This window comes from Camelina sativa, chromosome 13 (genome assembly GCF_000633955.1).
Source record: "Camelina sativa cultivar DH55 chromosome 13, Cs, whole genome shotgun sequence".
Taxonomy (NCBI): domain Eukaryota; kingdom Viridiplantae; phylum Streptophyta; class Magnoliopsida; order Brassicales; family Brassicaceae; genus Camelina; species Camelina sativa.
In genome coordinates this window covers 826631-846043 of record NC_025697.1, presented here as the reverse complement: position 1 = coordinate 846043, position 19413 = coordinate 826631, and the positions used below count along the sequence as shown (strand labels likewise).

General features: G+C 37.8%; 4 protein-coding genes and 2 pseudogenes across 7 annotated transcripts in view; 1 reads left to right on the top strand and 5 right to left on the bottom strand.

Moving 5' to 3' along the window:
• On the bottom strand, window positions 9–1765 carry LOC104737806 (F-box/LRR-repeat protein 25-like). Its single transcript, XM_019234432.1, is given in 5 exon segments — window positions 9–290; window positions 490–672; window positions 800–1202; window positions 1204–1583; window positions 1586–1765. Coding segments are annotated over 5 exon segments (1428 nt in total).
• On the bottom strand, window positions 1936–3881 carry LOC104734307 (annotated as a pseudogene).
• On the bottom strand, window positions 4123–7800 carry LOC104734306 (annotated as a pseudogene).
• Window positions 7683–9039, top strand: LOC104734305. Its single transcript, XM_010453852.2, has 2 exons — window positions 7683–8287; window positions 8408–9039. The coding sequence occupies exons 1-2, from the start codon at window positions 7820–7822 to the stop codon at window positions 9002–9004; spliced, it is 1065 nt and encodes a 354-aa protein (XP_010452154.1). The 5' UTR covers window positions 7683–7819; the 3' UTR covers window positions 9005–9039.
• LOC104734304 (E3 ubiquitin-protein ligase UPL4) lies at window positions 9744–17981 on the bottom strand. Of its 4 annotated transcripts, XM_010453849.2 has the most exons (17): window positions 17773–17981; window positions 16583–17291; window positions 16377–16487; window positions 16137–16253; window positions 15889–16047; window positions 15639–15803; window positions 14358–14507; window positions 14159–14280; window positions 12967–14074; window positions 11444–12628; window positions 11137–11367; window positions 10943–11047; window positions 10779–10859; window positions 10639–10707; window positions 10417–10545; window positions 10231–10314; window positions 10036–10101 (listed from the first exon to the last, which is right to left on the bottom strand). In XM_010453849.2, the coding sequence occupies exons 2-17, from the start codon at window positions 17249–17251 to the stop codon at window positions 10036–10038; spliced, it is 4551 nt and encodes a 1516-aa protein (XP_010452151.1). In that variant the 5' UTR covers window positions 17252–17291; window positions 17773–17981. The 4 variants fall into 4 exon arrangements, with proteins under 4 accessions (XP_019090519.1, XP_010452151.1, XP_010452152.1 ...); XM_019234974.1 differs by lacking the exon at window positions 17773–17981 and having other exon boundaries at window positions 9744–10101; window positions 16583–17251; XM_010453850.2 differs by lacking the exons at window positions 15639–15803; window positions 15889–16047; window positions 16137–16253; ... (1 more) ...; window positions 16583–17291; window positions 17773–17981 and adding exons at window positions 14690–14854; window positions 14940–15098; window positions 15189–15422 and having other exon boundaries at window positions 14358–14558.
• Window positions 19271–19413, bottom strand: part of LOC104734301 (60S ribosomal protein L4-2-like) — a gene marked incomplete at its 5' end in the record, with an annotated part of 4796 nt that continues 4653 nt past the window's right edge. Inside the window, 1 exon segment of the mRNA XM_010453847.1 lies at window positions 19271–19413.

The window sequence follows — 19413 nt, the reverse complement described above, 5'->3', positions numbered from 1 at the left end:
TCCTAACACTATCGACCACCGGTTCGCTTGAGCACGATAGAGACGTTATTGTTATGAGAAAGAGTGAGAGCGATGTGAGAGTGAGACAGCTCTTCAAATGTTGATCTAGCAATGCAATTTCTCGATAAACGGACAACCAATGTTTCTAGGGTTTTTGTGTTTGCCAGAAAACGTTCCATGAACGAACCAACGACTTTCGGCTCTACAACTTTATACTCCCACGAGGTCGGAAAGACTTTATCTTCCAATCTCCAACCTTGCTTCTTCAAGTATCTGTTGACACAGCCCCACTGCAAAACAGAGGACAAATTAAATATTATCTTCATCATGAAATTTAAAATCATAATATAGAGACTTGATATCTTCAGATTAGTTATTACAATATATATATCGCTGTGCATAGATTGCCAAAAGAAAAGGAAGGACATACTTCTTTTTTTGGTTGTTTGTACTTTTGTAATTAGCAAATCTAAAGGTAACCATGCATACCAGTTCGGTGTGGCAACTCTCAGTTGTGTTGTAAACTGTTAACTTGTTTAATCCAGGTGAGTTTTGTAGTAGCCTTTCTATACCAGGAACCACAGATCGCCTAATACTTGTTTCAAGAGTCAAATTATTGACTTTGAGCATCGGTAATGGAAGACTAGTAGGGATCTTGGAAAGAGATAACATCTAACAAAAGAAAAGAGATAATAGTGAGTACCAACAAAACACAGACCTCTCAACATTAATTAAGATTTCTAGGCATTCGTTAAGGATTTTAGAGAATGAAAGAACGAATGGTCACATTAATATTTACCTGAAGTAAATTAACCCCCAAAGTAAGTTTCTCTACATTCTGAAACGCTTCTATCATTTTTTGCACCATGACTAGAAGATCGTTACGGTCCAAGGGCTCAAAATTATGATAACAGGTTCGAGGATGGAAATAGCTAACGTCGACATCAGCTTCTTTTAAAGAAGAGACATCACCAAAAGTGCAGTGTGCCTCACAGTCTCTCAATCTCAAATAATGGATATGTGGCGCCACAATCTGCAGAGACTGGATTGGTGCTCCATAAAAGGATTGGCGTTCTATCTCCAATCTTCTCAAGCGCAGCGATTTACTCAGATCAAGATGCTTGAGTGACGAGCAAAAGTACAAAGTCAGTGTTTCTAGGATTGGACAACCAGACAGAACCTTAAGAACGGATTTATCAGAGTTCACAAGGTTTCAAAGACAAGATCCTTAGTGATGTCCAAGACACAATGCACTTGGGAATCAAATCGAAATCTCTCAAATCGACTCGCTTCATAGAGGAGTTGGTGTAGAAGACATCAGGAAACTTATAGAATATATTATGACTGTTCTCCAGAGACAAATTTTCCACGTTGTGAGACATTGCAAACTCGATCGATTTATTAACCTGGCAAGCCTTGTCGCTGAAATTGGTATAGAGTCGGAAACTCGTGATTTTGGAAGCCGAGTAGCTGGCTAGGCTTTTGTTTATCACTTCAGGGGATACACTCTTGAGCCATTCAAAGGAGAGATGAGGTGTCTCCGTCCATACATGTCTCCATCGTTTGGACAACACAGAGGTTGTACGATCGCCAACTTAGTCGGAATATAGGACAAGATATGTTGGAGAATTTCGTCCGGTAGATCGCTGATTGAGGAGGAGTCAGCGACTGATTCATCACTCGATCGTTTGATTTTGAGAGGAAGCTCAAAACGGTGGCTAGGGTTTCGTACAGCGACGGTGGCGTGGTCGTCTTCCTCTTCCATATCGCCAAATCAGATTTTAAAACTAATCTTCTGTGTTGCAATATATATATATATATATATATATATGTGTGTCGTGGGACTAATTATAAATTTACATACTAACAATACGTAGTATTTATTATGAAAAAAAATTATTATTAAGAAAAGTTAAAATAGTTAATTATTTTCAAATTATTAAAAAACATTTTAGGGTTCCTTCACACACAAAAGCTAATAGAGGCTAATCCGTTGAAGCTGAAGCACCTTCCCCACGTATGTATGGGATCCAACACTAAAACCCGATATATATGTTACATAATTTAACAACACCGCCTTCACTTGAGCGCCACAGAGACCTCATTGTTGTTGTGAGAAAGCGTTAGAGCGATTTGAAACTGCTCTTCAAATCTTCATCTATCAGTGGAACTCCCCAGCCGTACAACCAACGTCTCTAATGTGATCGTGTTTGCCAGCAAAAGTTCCATGAAACGAAACCATGAGTTTTGGCTCAGGAACTTTAGAATCCCACGAGGTCGGAAAGACCACATGATCTGGTGATCTCCAGCCTTGATCCGGATTCAAATTCTTAAAGTCCACGAAGCTGTCACATTTATCCTACAAACAAACCAGAATAAGATTTTCATCCTTGAAAACTAACACCCTTTTAAAGACTGTCCATATCTCAATCTTCTATGTAATTAATATATTCAGCTCATATATAGATTAACCAAAGAAAGGAAGAGTACATGGCACTTTTGTGTTGTTTGTTTGTTTTGTAATATATATGAAGGATAATAAAAGAGAGTTCATGGGAAAAATACCAGTACGGTGCTGAACTGCATTGTGTAAATTGTTATCTTCTTTACTTGAGGCGAGTTTTGTACCAGTCTTATTATACCAGGAACCACAGGTCGCAATATCATTGTTTCAAGAGTCAGAGTTTTGACCTTGAGCGTCGGTAAAGGAACGCCATTGAGCTTGGATTTAGATAAAATCTAACAATCAAAAGGTTGACACAAAAGTATAAGAAGATAGTGAATATGAAAAACACAGACCATCAACCAAATATTTATTGCGTAACCAACTAATTGCATCTTTTAAGTTAAGTGAGTCCGCAACATAGAGTGTTGGCAACATTACCCGGAGAAACTCAACCCCAAGAGTAAGGTTATCTACGTTCTGCAACTTGTCTAGCATTGCTTGCACTATGGCTAGCATCGATGGCTAGCATCGAGGGCTCAGGTTCATGATAAGAGATACTAGATAAGAGATAGTTAACTGAAGAGTCTACGTTAGCTTCAATTAAAGACGAGACATCAAGTAAAGTGCATTGTGCTCTCAATCTCAGATAATGTATATGCGGTGCCACGATCTTCGTTGGTTCTCGAACAGAGGAGCAGCAATCTAAATCCAATCTTCTCAGGAGACGCGATTCACTCAGATCAAGAAACTTAACTGAACCATAGTTCTGCAGTCTCAAGCTTTCCAGGATTGGACAACCAGACAGGATCTTAGGAAAGGTTTCATCAGAGAGTCTACAAGAGCTCAAAGACAAGTACTTTAGCGAAGTCCAAGACACGTTGTAACTGGGAATCAAATCAACAGCAGGTCTCGAGTTGATGATCAAGAGTTGCTGAACAGAGGAATTGTTGTAGAAGAAATCTGGAAACTTGTAATCGCCAACACGAGAATCACGAAACTCCAGAGTTAGATTCACAGCGCCGTGGGAGATGGCGAACCCGATCCATCTATCAACAAAGTGAATCCTGTTTTTGAGCAAGCTTGTGACAAGATGGAAACTTGTGATATTGGTGGCCGTGTAGTTGTTTAGGGTTTCGTTTATCGATTCAGGGGAGATTCTAAGCTGATCAAAGTAGAGATAAGGTGACTTAGACCAAACATGCCTCCATCATTTGGACAAAACAGAGGTTCTGATGGCGATGTTGGTGGGAACTAAGGAGAGGATACGGTGGAGGATGTCTTCGGGTAGAGAGCTGATTGAGTCTACACCGTCGACTGAATCACTTGCTCGCTCGATCTTGATGGGATGACTGAAACGGTGGCTAGTGGATCCTATAGCGGCGTTGGCGAGGTCCTCTTCTCCAAAATTGTCTTCCATGGCCATCAGATTTTTTTTTTTTTTTTTCTTTTGTAAAGACTAATTATTTATTTTTGTTTCTCAACAAAAAGGACTAATTATTTATTTATTGATTTTAAATGAGTAATTAAAGAAAATAAATTAAAAAATTTAATAAATTTAAAATATTTAGAATTTGGGATTTTGATTTAAGAATTAATTTCTGAATTTTTTTTAATGATATTCTAAAATACAATTAATCTGACTTACACATTCAGTATACTACAAATGTGGTGTGAGATTCAAGTCGAATACATGATAATGATACATATTTAACAATGGTTTTTGCTTGATCAAACAATTAAGACATTATCGTTGCGGGAAAGTATTGGCTACCTACTTGATATAGCTTCGCTTGATCAATATGGAGACATCATTATTGTTGTGAGAAAGTGTTGTAGCCATTGCAAGAAGCTCTTCAAAACCTGATGCATCAAGGTAACCTACCAAGAGTACAACCATCGTTTCTAGACTTTTTGTACTTTCCAGTAAACGTTCCATGAACAAAGTCACGAGGTTGGACTCTGCGTGTTTACCCACCAACATTGAAATGGTCTCAAGAGAGCCCGGGAAGACTGAGTCTTTCGATCTCCAGCATTGATGCTGATTCAAGCTATGTACACGTAAGTACGCGTTGAGATGCAATTCCTGTCGAACAGACAAAGAAAAAAAGACTTCATCATGCAAACTAAAAAAGCATCCAAAAAGAATGTCAATATCTTACTTTTCAAAAACTCAGCTCTACATTAGCACAAAAAAAAAGTGAGGGACATGGTTCTTGGACAAAATTACTACTCTGTCATAAGTTACTATGATCAGACAGACATATGAAGGAGACTAAAAGAGGTTGCATTGTAAAGATACCGATATGCTGCTGCATTTCACAGTGTGAATTGTTAGCTTTCTTAATCCAGATGTGTTCCGTAGCAGCTCTGTTATACCAGGAATAACAGACCGTATAATCATCGTCTCAAGAGTCAAAGTTTTGACCTTGAGAGTCGGAAAAGGTACACCACAGAGCGCAGCAAGAGATAACATCTGTAAGGCATATAAAAATAGTTGACTACCAAAAGACAACTTCATCAAAAGAAATGACCAAAGCACAACAAGACGAGAGCCATTGCTCAAATACTTGGACTATGATGTTCATGCTTTCAAAATATCTACTCTAAAGAAAGACATCTCACTTTAAAGAACGATAGTTTAGTGCAAGCCTGATCAACCAATATCTGCCTATGCAAACCAACTGACTCTAAAAGAGAATGCAAAAAATGGGTAACACACCTGAAGAAAGGTACCCCCGATGGTAAGCTTCTCAACGTTTTGCAACATTTTCTAGCATCTTTACCACATTATCTTGAAGAAACTCAGCCGTAAGGGTTCCAAGATCGCAAAAGTAAATGTTCAAGTCAGCTTCCGTTAAAGAAGAGACATCCACTAAACGGCACGGTAACCGAGAGTGTCTCAGCCTCAGATAATGGAGATGTGGCGCCACAATCATCGTTGGACCCATAAACCAATCGCTGCGGTCCATCTCCAATCTTCTTAGACGCGGTGACTGACTCAGATCAAGACACCTGAACTCATCACAATACAGCAACTCCAAGCTCTCGAGAAGTGGAGAGCCAGACAGAATCTTAAGAAAGGATTCATCAGAGAGTGTGCAAAAGCTCAAAGACAAGTTCTTTAGAGATGTCCAAGACACTGCGCATCTGGGAACCAAATCAACAGCTCCAGAGTTTACAAAGAGCTGCTTCACAGATGAATTGGCGTAGAAGAAATCAGGAAACTTGTAATCCCTAACACAAGAATCACGGAACTCAAACGAAAGCTTCTCCGCGTCGCGAGAAATGGCGAATTCGATCCAGCCGTTAATGGGTTGAACCCTGTTGTGCAAGCTTGTACGGAGATGAAAAGCCGTGATCTTGGGAGCCGAGAAGCTAGTTAGGGTTTTGTCGATCGAATTAGGGTTGGCTCTATGACAATCAATGGAGAGAGAAGGTGTCTCAGACCATACATACCTCCATCGTTTGGACAAGACAGAGGTTCTGATCGCGGACTTGGTCGAAACAGAGGAGAGGATATGGTGGAGAATCACGTCAGGTAAAGAGCTGACGTGAGTAATTTCTTACTCCTTTTCTAAATAAAAGGTTTTTGTGGGACTTTTGAGTAAATAGACCAAAAAAATATTTGTTTTAATGACGAGGAAAAGTCACTGAAGAAAAGGCTTATTGGTTACTACAAATTTGGACAAAGACACCGAAGGTCTGATGATCGCAGAGTTGGTCAGCTGAAATCGCCGATTATAACGTTTTGGCGGGGAATATTAAAAACATTAGTCGTCAAAGATAGAATATAAATACTAGTTGAGTTGTAGTGTATAAAGGAAATAACGATTTCGGGTGGCTTCGGATACAACTGGCTGACTTCTGTGAAAATTGAAGAGAAACAAAATCATAATTATTACCAAATTTTAAAAAGTTCAATTGATGTAGAAATAATAATAGTTACGTGTTAATCAAATCGTGTTTTTGATTAAGTAATGTACAACCTAATCAGTAATAATATATTACTGTAATATATTATTACTCAATTAAATACATAGACCGACGAATTACCAAAAGTTGTGAGAAAGACGACGGTCACAAAATCTATTAATCGATATATAATTATATATGATGAAAGAAAAAATAGAAGAAATTATTATTCAGTTTATTTGGAGTGACAATGCAAAGTTTCGATAGATTTAATTTTCCTACATGCAGAAATATCATGGGTTCAATATATAAGAAATTAATAGAGGCGGGGCAGTCCTACAATAATGTAACAAAATTGTATAGGTGGGACGTGGGAGTTGAACATCTCCTTTCTTATTTTCTTAAAAATGCATGTTAAACCATTTAACCGACGCAGTATTTGTTACTAGTTAGACTTAGACATTAACATTATGTACGTACGTACCTATCAAACAAAAGAAGAAAAAAAAATACTATAAGGTACGAGTAATATATAGAAGTTGTTTGATATATTTAATGCTGGTCTAGTAATACATTAATTAGATGTTCTTCTAAGGACAAAACGACATATCATAATTAATGTTTAATTTTGAAGCTAGTACGTAATTTGGTCGATGGAGGCATGAGTGACGACGATGCCATGTTACGTACCAAGAGATCGATCAGTGCCCTTTTTACGGATCGGATTTGAGCTTTAGTTCTTATTCTTTTCTTCAATGATTTTTATCAATTTATTTAGGAAATAAATACTTTATATTGATTCAAATATTCAATGATTTGACTACATATATCATAATGATTCAGTTTATCCTTTTTTTCCTGCAATATTTGATAGGTATATGTTTGGTCCTTGTCAAATTAAGCGCACATGAATTCTAAGGAAATGGAAGATATTTTTTGTCGACCTATTTCTGTATCGTCTAAAATGTGGATGCAAACAAACAAATATAGATGCATCAAATGAATACATAACCCAAAGACCACAACCACAATTGCTAGTTGGTTACTAACAGAGGTCAATACAGTCATTGCAGGTTGGATAGATTAAGATTACTTTTCTGCACCATGAAGTAACACTAACACCCAACTGCAAATCTTGACTCAGGTCTCAATAATACTACTTGTAGTCAATGATCATTAAATCTAAATATATTAACCTTTACGCAAACTGAGAGCAATAATTAATTTAAATTGGGTAACAATTAATGCAAGGTTGGTTTAAATTGGATCTGTATTTTTTACTTTTGTTGAGTTACATTTATAACATTAAAAGCACATCTCATACATACTTTTTAGCTAGATTTTTGCACAACTTTATTAGAAGTATAAAGTTCTTGTTTTGCAAATTGTATAAATTACCAAAGTTCCTATAAATATAAAGCACTAGCACGGTCTAAAGCCATTATCACAATTACAGCCAAAATGGAAACCAAAATCCCCAAGTCAAGGATAGCCGGAGTACAGAGCGTCATGCCGGTGGAAGTGACGCAACACCGGAAAGTTCGTTCCATATCCGTCGGAGATGCCGTCGGAGCTGGAATATTCCGGCGAACACTGAACATAGTTACGTATTACAAGGAAGCAGGTGATGTTAGTGGCGAGAAAGCGTGGTTAGTCGCCGGGTGGATTAAGGAGTCGTTAGGGAGAGCCTTGGCGGAGCAGCCGATGCTCTCCGGTAGGCTGCGGAGGAGGAAGACGGCGGCTGAGGATGGTTTTGAGGTCGTGCCCAACGACAGTGGCGTTAGGCTGTTGGAGGCTCAGTTTCCGGCGAGTTTGCCGGAGTTTCTTGAAATGGTGAAAAAAGACAAAAGCAGAGCTGAAGCAGAAACTGTCTTCTGGAAAGACATTGATGAAGATGAACCTCAGTACTCTCCATTGTTCTATGTTCAGGTTTTCTACAAATTAATTTATTTGTGTATTATACTTTATCAAATATTAAGGTCTAAGCAATGATTCTTATTATAAATAAATATTGAGATTTTCTTCCAATATTGTATTTGTTGTTGATAGGTGACTAATTTTGAGAGTGGTGGGTATTCAGTTGGGATAAGCTGCAGCATCCTGTTAGCGGATCTCCTCCTTGAGACAGATTTCTTGACCAAATGGGTTCAAATCCAAAGCTCTTTAGCCCATTCCCAGACCACAGCTGTCAAACCAATCTTCTACCTCCCTTCTCTCAAACAAAACTATAAGAAGTTCCTCACTGAATTTACGAGGTCAGCCTCTGTTCTCGACCGCGGTGAACCCGTTGTTCTTCGGGCCAAAACATGCCTGAAAATGTCACCAGCATGCATTGTGGCCCGCAAAAAAACGAGTGCGGATGTTTTCTTGTTCGTCAAGGAACTAGGTTATGGTACAGTATGTGATGGTATGAAGGTAGAGATACATCCATCAAGAGATGAAGCTATTAGCGATTGCGATTGCGGTGGCGATTTGGTGGAGACAGATGATGGAGTAATTAATAAGAATTTAGCGTTTGGGGAAAGACTTGAAGTTACGGCATGTTGGGTTGGGTCCGTCTCCAAAGGGGTTGTGTTTGCTGTGCCATCTGCTTTTGGAGATCCCAAGTCGCTTGCCAAATTTATTGTTGCACTACCAAAAGAGTAACTCATTAATATCAGTGACATGAATTGTTTAACGTTTATCATAATGTTTTGCCGACTGCGTAATGTTATCAATGAAACTACTGCGGAAGGCTAACTACGATTCTTATACCGTGTGTCAGTGTGTGTGTGTGTGTGTGTGCGTGTGCGTGTGTACGTAATACAAAATATCTAATAATCTTAATTAGCTGCTTGATGATGGTAGTTCAGCCGGTTATTAAAAATGAAAATATCAACATACTTCGAACTAGAAATTTATTGGCTATTACGATTAGTACGATATGATTAGGTAGAACAATTTCCAATTAATGGATCTGAGGTTCATATACCTATAAAAGGAAAATACATCCTTTTTATTGGTTTAAATATCGACGTGACGTGTTGGAAATAAAGAAGTAACATTGTATGAAGAAGTAGATATGGGCAAGAAGACAATATCATTAATTATAATACCCCCCATTGACATTGCTACTACTCCTACTCCTACTAATGATCACATAAATAAGATTTCACCAAAGAAATCTCATAAAGAGACAAGAACAGGCTACAGCTTAATGAACGTGTGGAATATGAATGCATAGACTGAACCGGAGGATACATACATCATGTGAACATCAGTTCCCTCTTTCATGTCTTCTTGGACATTATTATCTTTAGAGAAGAAATTTTTTTTTATTTTTTTGTCACCTAAAATTTGTTTCTCATTTTCCCCATACACACAAATTTCGAATTTTACAGTCTAATTTCTCAAATTAATATAAAAATAATATTAGAACCATTTTATGATTTTTTTTTATGTACAACTTTTCACATCAGTCCAAAAGAGAGTTTCTTTTTTTCCTCGTCCTACTTCGTCTACTTATTACTACTATTCTTTTGTACAAAATCCTAAAAAGAAGAAAACACTTAAAAGAAAAAGAACCATGTGAAAAAGAGAAGAAGAACTTCCTCTTGTTTCTTCTAACAATCCACTCTTCTCTTCTCTTCTCACAATCCCCCTACCGCTTCTGCTAACTTTTTTTACAAGAAACTAACTTAAGAGAGATGGAAGGAACCTTGACCTTCAGTTATGGCATACATCAGTTTCTCCTTCATCTTCTCCTGCAAACACACAGACACAAAAAAAAAACAGGAAAACACAACAGAGTGAGATCGATCCTGAGACCAGGTTTTGTCCAGAGAAAAACCGGCTTAAGAGAATGGTTAACAAAAGATGAAGAGAGATATCACTTTGGAAGAATAAGGTGGAAGCTTCAGATAATTGGCGCATGTCATCACACTAGGCAGGTCAGTCTCTGAAGAATCGCTACCATGCTGTTGCACAACAAAATAAACAGAGAAAAAGGCTGATGAGAAAAAAAGAGAGATTACAAAATGTGAGAAATAACACAGAGGAAGTTTTTAGTCACATCGGACCTTGCGGACAATTGTTAGTTTAGGATTGAGAGACGCTAAACCGCCATGAGGTAGCCGGGGAGATCCTGTTACGAATTGCAGAAACGCTCGTTGTTGCTCCTTGTCAAACTCATGCAGAATTTCCAATAACTGGAATACAGAACAAATTAGCCCTTCTAGTTTGATCCGGAAAAAGATTAACAAAATTCAGAAAGAAAAGTAGTTGAGATTTAAAAAACAAACATTTTCAACTGGTGGGCTGCTAGAAGTATATCCATGATCAAACTTGATGTGATCCAAGACTTCATTCATCTGCAAAGAAATTACTCTTTTCAGCTAATGAAAAACCGTACTCAACACGTAACATCTAAACGTTAACCTACATTAAAGAGATCGCGTTCTCCACACAACATAGTTTCCAGCTCCTCTTCATCGAAAATCCGAAGATGTTCAATAGGGAAAACCTGAATTGAGCATGTATAGAAGGAATGATTAAATATTAAATCTATAGAATAGAATGTAGCTAAAGGAGAAGAAGAGTACGTACTTGATTAAATCCAGACCGAAATGCTTCAACCTGTTTTTGGATCCCACTATATACTGTGGCATTGACAATAGCCTTGATATATTCCTCGAGGTTATCCAAACTTACCTAGAAAGAGAAGGGACGTAGACATAATTCCACATATTCAAGGATCTTAAGAGAAAGATTTATTCACAAAACTAAAACACACTACGTACCATATCATTATCAGAATGGGGAGAGAGATCATAGTCCGTGTAGCCAGGCAACGCAAATTCAAGACAAAGGTCCTCAATCTTTGTTCCATGGAAACTTAAATCACACTTGGCTGCTCGAGAATTACCCTGTGCTTCTGCGAAAACCTTTCTCCTACGGGCCAGAGCTTGCAATTCCACCAGTGTTTTACAAAGTGCAGGGTCAACAAAGTGGATGTCAAATGAACTCAACTCCTAAAAGAAAACTTGTTCTGTAAGATTCTCAACCAAAATAGGAAAGAGATGTTGGAATGAGAAGAACCCAATTTACCTGTCCGAGGATTAGTTTATAGAAGGCTTTGGAAAAAGGAAGGTCTAAGACTCGTCCATCTTGTAGAGCCTTTGCTACCACTGTCCCCAGTAGAACAAAGTTCTGCAGCACATCTGAAGAAGCAGCTGATGTACCTGACCAAGGGCGTGGAAAGAGTCCTGAAGGAGAGGCCAAAACCCCTGAGTGTTCGCTTGGCTTTCCAACCAAGGAACTACAATCACTCCTCCACATACCAAGTTCCGGATTTTGAAATGCCCTACTGACTAGCGTATAGAACTCCAGCGTTGGCCCAAGACCAGTTCCGACTTCTTCACTGTATTCAACCTCAATGACCACCTTCTGGTTGCCGTATAACTCCATCATTTTTGCAGCAGACTCTAGAATTTTTTCACGGCAAGCTAAGAACTTTTTACGCGGTAAACTGCCAGTTACTGGGCGCCCTTCACCATTTGAATTGCTAAGGTGCTGTGGGTGATGGTGGATTTTCTGTGAACCAAAGGCTGCAAGTCGGAAGTATTTTGACTTGACTTCAAAACTAAACAGAAATGGACATGAATCCATTAGATCATTAAACCATGGTGGCAGACCGCAGGTTGACACAGCAAAAGAATCACGAAGCTGCTGCTCTAACTTCTCTGTAAGCTTACTGCTAACAAATTCAGAATGTGCCACAGGACGAACTAGCACCATCAGATCATCCAAATTCTCCAGCCTACCTTCGCCAAAAGCAGTAATCCTCCCAAGAGAAATCAGGTGAAAAAGATATCTGTTCATGCCCTCCAGACTCTTAAGCAGGACCAATATGTCATAGGCAGGAGGACTTGACCCCTTGAGGCGCAAAGCTAGTCTATGCGAAAACAAGTAGGATAAGAACGAGCGATACTCGTCGTCTTCTATAGATTCGGGTGGAACCAGATTTTTACTAGAATCCCCAAGTTGTGCAGCCCTTTCATAAGTGATGTAGTGGGGTCCACTAAGCTTTGAGCCGTTGGTAGTTTCACTTTCTGATTTAAGTTTGTGCAAGAGAATAGCCTGGTATACAGTCAATGAGCGGTCTAGTTCAAGCCCTTCGAGACGAAACAAAAGTCTAGGCAGCGCATCCTCCTTTTCAGAGGAGGAAGCATTTTGTTGTTCTGAACCACTAGACAGCACTGGAAGCTGCATCTGATCTTCCACTTGAGATCCCTTGACAAAACAAAATTCCAGATACACAAAAGATGAATGTACTATAATAACCAAACAAGAAGCTTAAAGAGAAGGAAAGACACCTATGAAGAAAACTTCATCTCAACTTCTCAAGTAAACCAATAACCAATATACACCACCTAATGCTCATCTTGAAATCAAAGCCATTACAAACTTTCAGGTGCAAAGAATTCAGTTCTAGTACATTATTGCTTTTCCTGAACTTAAGTTGAATAAGTTTTAATCACTCCTAATCCAAAAGTTCTTGATGATAAAAAAAGAAATGTTGCATATGCTACTTCAATAAGACTAAAGATTAAAGGGAGTTTAGAAATTACCTGAAACTGAGGTGCATCAGAAGGTGCACTGTCAATCTCCATAGGACTTGAGCTTTCACCTTGACAAGATATTGAAGTTGACTGCAACTGAGAAGATTGGCATTCTATAGCTTGATCTTTTGCTTCCACAGACTCTACTGGTTCTAAATTCACTTTAGGCCACATGTATTGATTGACAGCATCGAAATAGCACAGTGGGTCAACAGTAACAAAGTCTTGGGAGTAATCACGCAAAGTCGTCTCCCCCTCTGCTTTCTGAAAACGAACTCTTAGGCATGGATAAGTTGTGCAACGCCCATTCGGAATAGCTGCAAATGAGTTCCTTTGCTTCAAGAATTGACTTAAGACGATTGGGAAGTTTTCCAGAGAAGATAAGGAATTTTGGAGCTTCTCTATTAACACGGATGAAGTTGCCTCACCATCAGACCAAAGTAATTTTGTGAACACCTCAAATCTCTTACCAACAAACGGTAAAGTATCACATTCAGGATCCCCTTTGCTAAGTTTCCGTTGATAGAGTCCATTAGAGAGATAATCAGCCAGTGACTTTACAACTCCACTCTCTGTAAATTCAAAAGTGGACACAGATTCCCTTCCATTCAGCCTTTCCCTGATTTGGTTCCATATTGAGAAGAATTTCTCATCATGCAGGACATGAGCATCAATGGGTACAGTCATCAAAGCGCTAAGTGCTTCCGACAATACCTTGAGGTCTTGAAGGACATCTGTCAAGCCTTTCTCAGAGTTGAGTACCTCAGGTCCAAAGAAACTCTCCTTGATACGTGTTGCAAGAATGTTGACAGTATCAGTGTCAATCTTACATGTTTGCGAAGAGGATACTGATTTTCCAAAGGATTGGCACAAGCATTTCACAATCTCTTTCGTAGCAGGCTTTTGTGAAAGGTCAGATGATCCCTGAATGAAACCAGATACCGGATTTTGTTGCGCTCTATCAGAATTTAAAAGTGCTTCAATAGCGAAAAAAACACCTTCCTTAATAAAGGAATTCAAAAAAGTATCACTGTATTTCTCAAGAAGCACTTCTGCCAGCTGCAATGCTACTACAACCACATGATGATCCTTCCTCGACAAGATACCAGCCAAAACACTGCAGCATCATGAAATGCACTATTATTAGATAGAAAACATCAGGGTTAAAAAAGCTCTCAGAAAATATTACAAAACAAGTTACCTTGAAATGTTGGCGTTCTTAAGCAACTTGACAAGATCGCCCGACTTACTCAAGCAAGTCAGCTTGTGAATTGCTGATAGGCAACCATAAGAAACATATACGGTAGCTCCAGAGTTTAGCACCTACAAAGAATTTAAAAGATTTATCATTACTGTAAGAGAGAAATAATCAGAGAATAAAATTGTATGTCGGAAATAACCTGAATCATAACAGGAACCATGTCAGTTCCAAATTGTTGCAAAAGATCAGGCTGATTGACAAGAAAACTTTCCTTTTCCAATGCCAGCTGATTATCCTCAACGGATGAAGCTGGAAGAAGCTCAATTACCAACTTCAAGACTTCATGCACCTGAATTGTACGTTTGGTTTCAACCAACATTAATCCCAATATCACCGCATTCTTCAAAAAAAATCAGCTTACTAACATATACTCCATCCACTTAATGTTATTTGGCTACATGACTATTTTGCAAAGAAGACCCTCTGTTGGAGAACCAAAAATATAAAAGTGATCAATAATAAAACACAAACCTGATTGGAGGTGCATGCATTGATAACATGTGTAGAAGACACTGAATGAGAAATGTCATACGTTGACATGATTTCTTTTAATCTGTAGCCAATGTTAAGTTCGTATAACGTTCTGAAAGCTAAAGTTGAACCAGAAGAAAGTTTTCTCAGCAATCCAATCACACCCTGCCAGCCAAAGTAAAAGTGCAAGATGTTATATTTATGCAATGAAAAGAAAGGACAAACAAATGGAGAAGAAAATCTCAGGTACATTGTAAACAGGTTGAGACAGGGTAGTGCGGCTATTCAAGTTTAAGAGATGTGCTGATTGATGAATTAGTCCATGCCGACATAGTTGATCCAACATTGCAGGTGACTCACTAACTTGATCTGCTATTTTTGTCAAGCAAATAGCCACATTCTCAACCAACTGCAAAAAGGACACATAAATACTATCAAATACTCGCAGAAATTCTTTTGATTCAGCGGAAAAAAAGAAACAAAAGAAACAAATTCTGACCTGTCGATCTTCGTATTGAAGAATATTACATAATATAGGAACAGCATCCATGAAAGGCGAGGGAGACTCAGATGGAAGCTTCCTACATATATTGACCACAGTAGAAATTGCGACTCTCTGAAGCAAATGCGATGTTGAAACGGTAAGTCTTGTAAAGTCACCCATTTGACCTAAACCAAGTCACGACAATAGAAAAGCAAGAAATCTGACATAGCAAGGTTGTTTTTTGGGATGATTAACCTGTATACTTGTTGAGAAGAAATCGATAAAAGAANATACGTTTGGTTTCAACCAACATTAATCCCAATATCACCGCATTCTTCAAAAAAAATGAGCTTACTAACATATACTCCATCCACTTAATGTTATTTGGCTACATGACTATTTTGCAAAGAAGACCCTCTGTTGGAGTACCAAAAATATAAAAGTGATCAATAATAAAACACAAACCTGATTGGAGGAGCATGCATTGATAACATGTGTAGAAGACACTGAATGAGAAATGTCATACGTAGACATGATTTCTTTTAATCTGTAGCCAATGTTAAGTTCATATAACGTTCTGAAAGCTAAAGTTGAACCAGAAGAAAGTTTTCTCAGCAATCCAATCACACCCTGCCAGCCAAAGTGAAAGTGCAAGATGTTATATTTATGCAATGAAAAGAAAGGACAAACAAATGGAGAAGAAAATCTCAGGTACATTGTAAACAGGTTGAGACAGGGTAGTGCGGCTATTCAAGTTTAAGAGATGTGCTGATTGATGAATTAGTCCATGCCGACATAGTTGATCCAACATTGCAGGTGACTCACTAACTTGATCTGCTATTTTTGTCAAGCAAATAGCCACATTCTCAACCAACTGCAAAAAGGACACATAAATACTATCAAATACTCGCAGAAATTCTTTTGATTCAGTGGGAAAAAGAAACAAAAGAAACAAATTCTGACCTGTCGATCTTCGTATTGAAGAATATTACATAATATAGGAACAGCATCCATGAAAGGCGAGGGAGACTCAGATGGAAGCTTCCTACATATATTGACCACAGTAGAAATTGCGACTCTCTGAAGCAAATGCGATGTTGAAACGGTAAGTCTTGTAAAGTCACCCATTTGACCTAAACCAAGTCACGACAATAGAAAAGCAAGAAATCTGACATAGCAAGGTTGTTTTTTGGGATGATTAACCTGTATACTTGTTGAGAAGAAATCGATAAAAGAAAGCACTGCCATAATTGCTCCAGCATTCAAGCAGGCTACTGGCTGATCTCGGGATATTTTCTCAAGCGCTTGCAAACACTAGAAAAGTCAATAGTTAGTATGACATACCAATGAAAACAAGCTTTTCTTCAGGTGTAAACAATAGGTTCCTGTGGTGAATAAGTATAGCGTACCTGCTCAGCAACGTCCAAGTACTCGATAGTCAACAGTCTTTGACAAAGAGCAGGAATAGTCTCATGTCTTACAAGTAGTGCTACTGAAGGCGGATAAACATCACACAAGTAAGTAATAGCTCTAATGGCGAGCAGCATAATATCAGCATTGTTCTCATGCTTAGCTAAATTTACAAGCACCGGTGAGAGCTTGTCGGCCATTGTGTCGGACAGGGACTCTTCAGTACAAAATGACAAAACTTCGCATAACTCAGTAAGCCCGGATATATGCCCTGAAGGATCGGTTTCTCCACTCAAAGTGGACAAAAGAGACTTCAATTTCCCTTGATCATCAGATGATCTACCTCTCTGATACTCCTCAAGCACCCTATGTCTGGAATCTTCCTCATCAGAATCGCAGGATCCATAGTCAGAATCCTCCTTATCTTGTTCTTCTTCATCTGATTCCTTATCTTGTTCTTCTTCATCTGATCGACTCGAAGGCGAAGCAGATGAAGAAGTATCCATATCGGCGTCAACCTGATCATGTCCTGGACTGGTGGCACCGTTATCTTGAGCCTGAACGGATGATCCAGATGTGCTTGGCCTGAAATCCTGTGAGTTACAAGCTCTCTTATCAGCAGGTAACTCTTCCACAACCTCCATTCGTTTCTGGCCTCTGTTCTCCATAACTTAAAAAATCTTTCAAATTAAATTATCTAATCTCAACCTGTCATCAAGCAAGCAAAAAAAATCAAAGTTAAAGTCTTTTTCAATACCAACATATCTCTCCCACTTTAAACACAAACCACAAAGGAAGAAGAAGATAAGAAGGTACAACTAAAGAGGCAATCACTCAGTACACAAAATCAGTGGAAAATAAAACATCAAACAAAATTAGGGTTTTTTTTTAACTGCAATTCTTATCAAAACCAGTACTACTCATTAAAAAACTCCATGAATCAACACAAAACAAAGACGATTAATTTACACACTTAAAAGAAAAAAAGAAAAAAGAAAAAAACACACAGAGAGAGGGTTCACTAGCGAGACGAGAACAAACAAAAAGGAGAAACAGGAAAACAATTGATATAAACAATCGAACACAGATTCGAAACAGTAATCACGATCAACACAAAAAAAAAGGAAGAAGAAACAACGATCATGATCGCAGCAAAATCAAAGGAACTGGTTGGTAAAATCACACACACCTTTTCAAGATTCACCAGATTTTTGACCCAATCGTTTTTGATTGGTTAAATTCTCAGAGAGATTGAAGAAGAAGAAGAAGAAGAAGGTGAGAATCTAGGGTTTTTTTTTCTTATAATCCTAGGGAAACTTATAATCATCTCAAGAGAGAAGAAGAAGAAATCACATAAGATTATATATATAACAATAATATCTCTCTCTCTCTCTATATGTATTTCCTTTTTTATTTTTATTTTTTATTTTTTTGCCTTTAGCTTATTTGCTAAGAGACTATGGTTTGTTAATTAGACAGACCTCTAATGTTTCAAGACTTTATCCTCTGCGGACCAGCACACTAAGAACTACGGAAGATTAGATCGTACGGTTTTAAAATTGGTATCGAGGAAGATCCAACGGATATAATTTTTTTGTATTTTTCCGATTTTAGGGATCAGAGTATTTAGCACCGCCTCATATGGGTTGTGTGTGACACGTGTCGTTATTAACAGTTTTAAACCATACAATTAAATCCTAAAAGCTTTTTGCTAGCTTACACAATTTAACTCATTTTTATGGTATTCATTATTAATAGCCTTAATTAGTCCCTTCTTTTGGCTTCTTTTTTTTTTTGGTCATTGGATTTTTTTATATATTTTATTACTAAAAAGCTTTAAGTAACAAAGTTAATGCTTTCTTTCTTTTAAGTCGTTTACTTTTTAGGGCTTTCGTATAGGAAGGTCTAATAAACCAAAAGTCAAATTAATTTATTTTAGCCAAACTATGTATATATATCTTTTTCTAAAGAGAAAATCAAGGCAATATCTCCAAAACAAGTATTATGAAATACCAATTTATATATAGTCTTTTTCAAAAAAAAAAAAAAATTATATATACAGCTGAACCTGATTTTTTTCCGTGATAACTAATCTAAATGACGTTTTTGTTAAGAAGTGTCTATCGACCAGATTATGGATTAGATTAATAATAGTATAATTGATACGTACCATAATTACACACAAAATCTTCCATAATATTCTAACTGTAGCTTCTTTGCAATTTATAAGGAAAGAAGAGACGAAAGTTGTTGTTATCTGACCAAATTATACGGAAAGTTATGACTAAACCTTTTTTTGGAGTTAAGATATTCATATTTCCAAGTAATTAAAACAAAATCTTTACTTTGTTGACAAACGAAAAAAGATCTTGATTACTTTTGTGTTCTTTTTTTTTTTCCCCAAAATTTAAGAAAACTTGAGGTACAAGGAAGTCAACATACGACTAAACTATATCTATCGCACTGGACACTGGTTAGTTCTGGGCCTTCTGGCCCAAGGGCTGAAACAAACCTCGGGTGGATCCTACTTTTTATTTGGGACGGATAGATTGAAGTATTCAAATGAATCTCGTAATTTACAGGGAAGGGTGACGAAAGCTGCCAATTTAATAGACCATACAAAGCTTCGTAAAGTAACAGTCGGACTAGTAAGGTAGCGTTACCAAGCAAGTGTTTTATACCCAATATTACGAACGAACGACTTTAGTTATACACGATAACTTCAAGTTTCACTTGTTCTTATCAACACATGACAATTGTTTGAATTGAGAGTATAGGCACCTAGGGGGAAGATTGAAAAGAGTTTGAAAAACATGTTCATAGTTCTTAA

Excerpts from the sequence above, each read along its gene's own strand:
- LOC104734304 (XM_010453849.2), bottom strand. The coding sequence starts at position 17,251 with ATGGAGAACAGAGGCCAGAAACGAATGGAGGTTGTGGAAGAGTTACCT. Across the intron at positions 14,075-14,158 it reads AAGAACGCCAACATTTCAAG|TGTTTTGGCTGGTATCTTGT; the intron begins GTAACTTGTTTT and ends ATGATGCTGCAG. Across the intron at positions 10,315-10,416 it reads AACTAACAATTGTCCGCAAG|CATGGTAGCGATTCTTCAGA; the intron begins GTCCGATGTGAC and ends GTTGTGCAACAG.
- LOC104734305 (XM_010453852.2), top strand. The coding sequence starts at position 7,820 with ATGGAAACCAAAATCCCCAAGTCAAGGATAGCCGGAGTACAGAGCGTC. Across the intron at positions 8,288-8,407 it reads CTCCATTGTTCTATGTTCAG|GTGACTAATTTTGAGAGTGG; the intron begins GTTTTCTACAAA and ends TGTTGTTGATAG.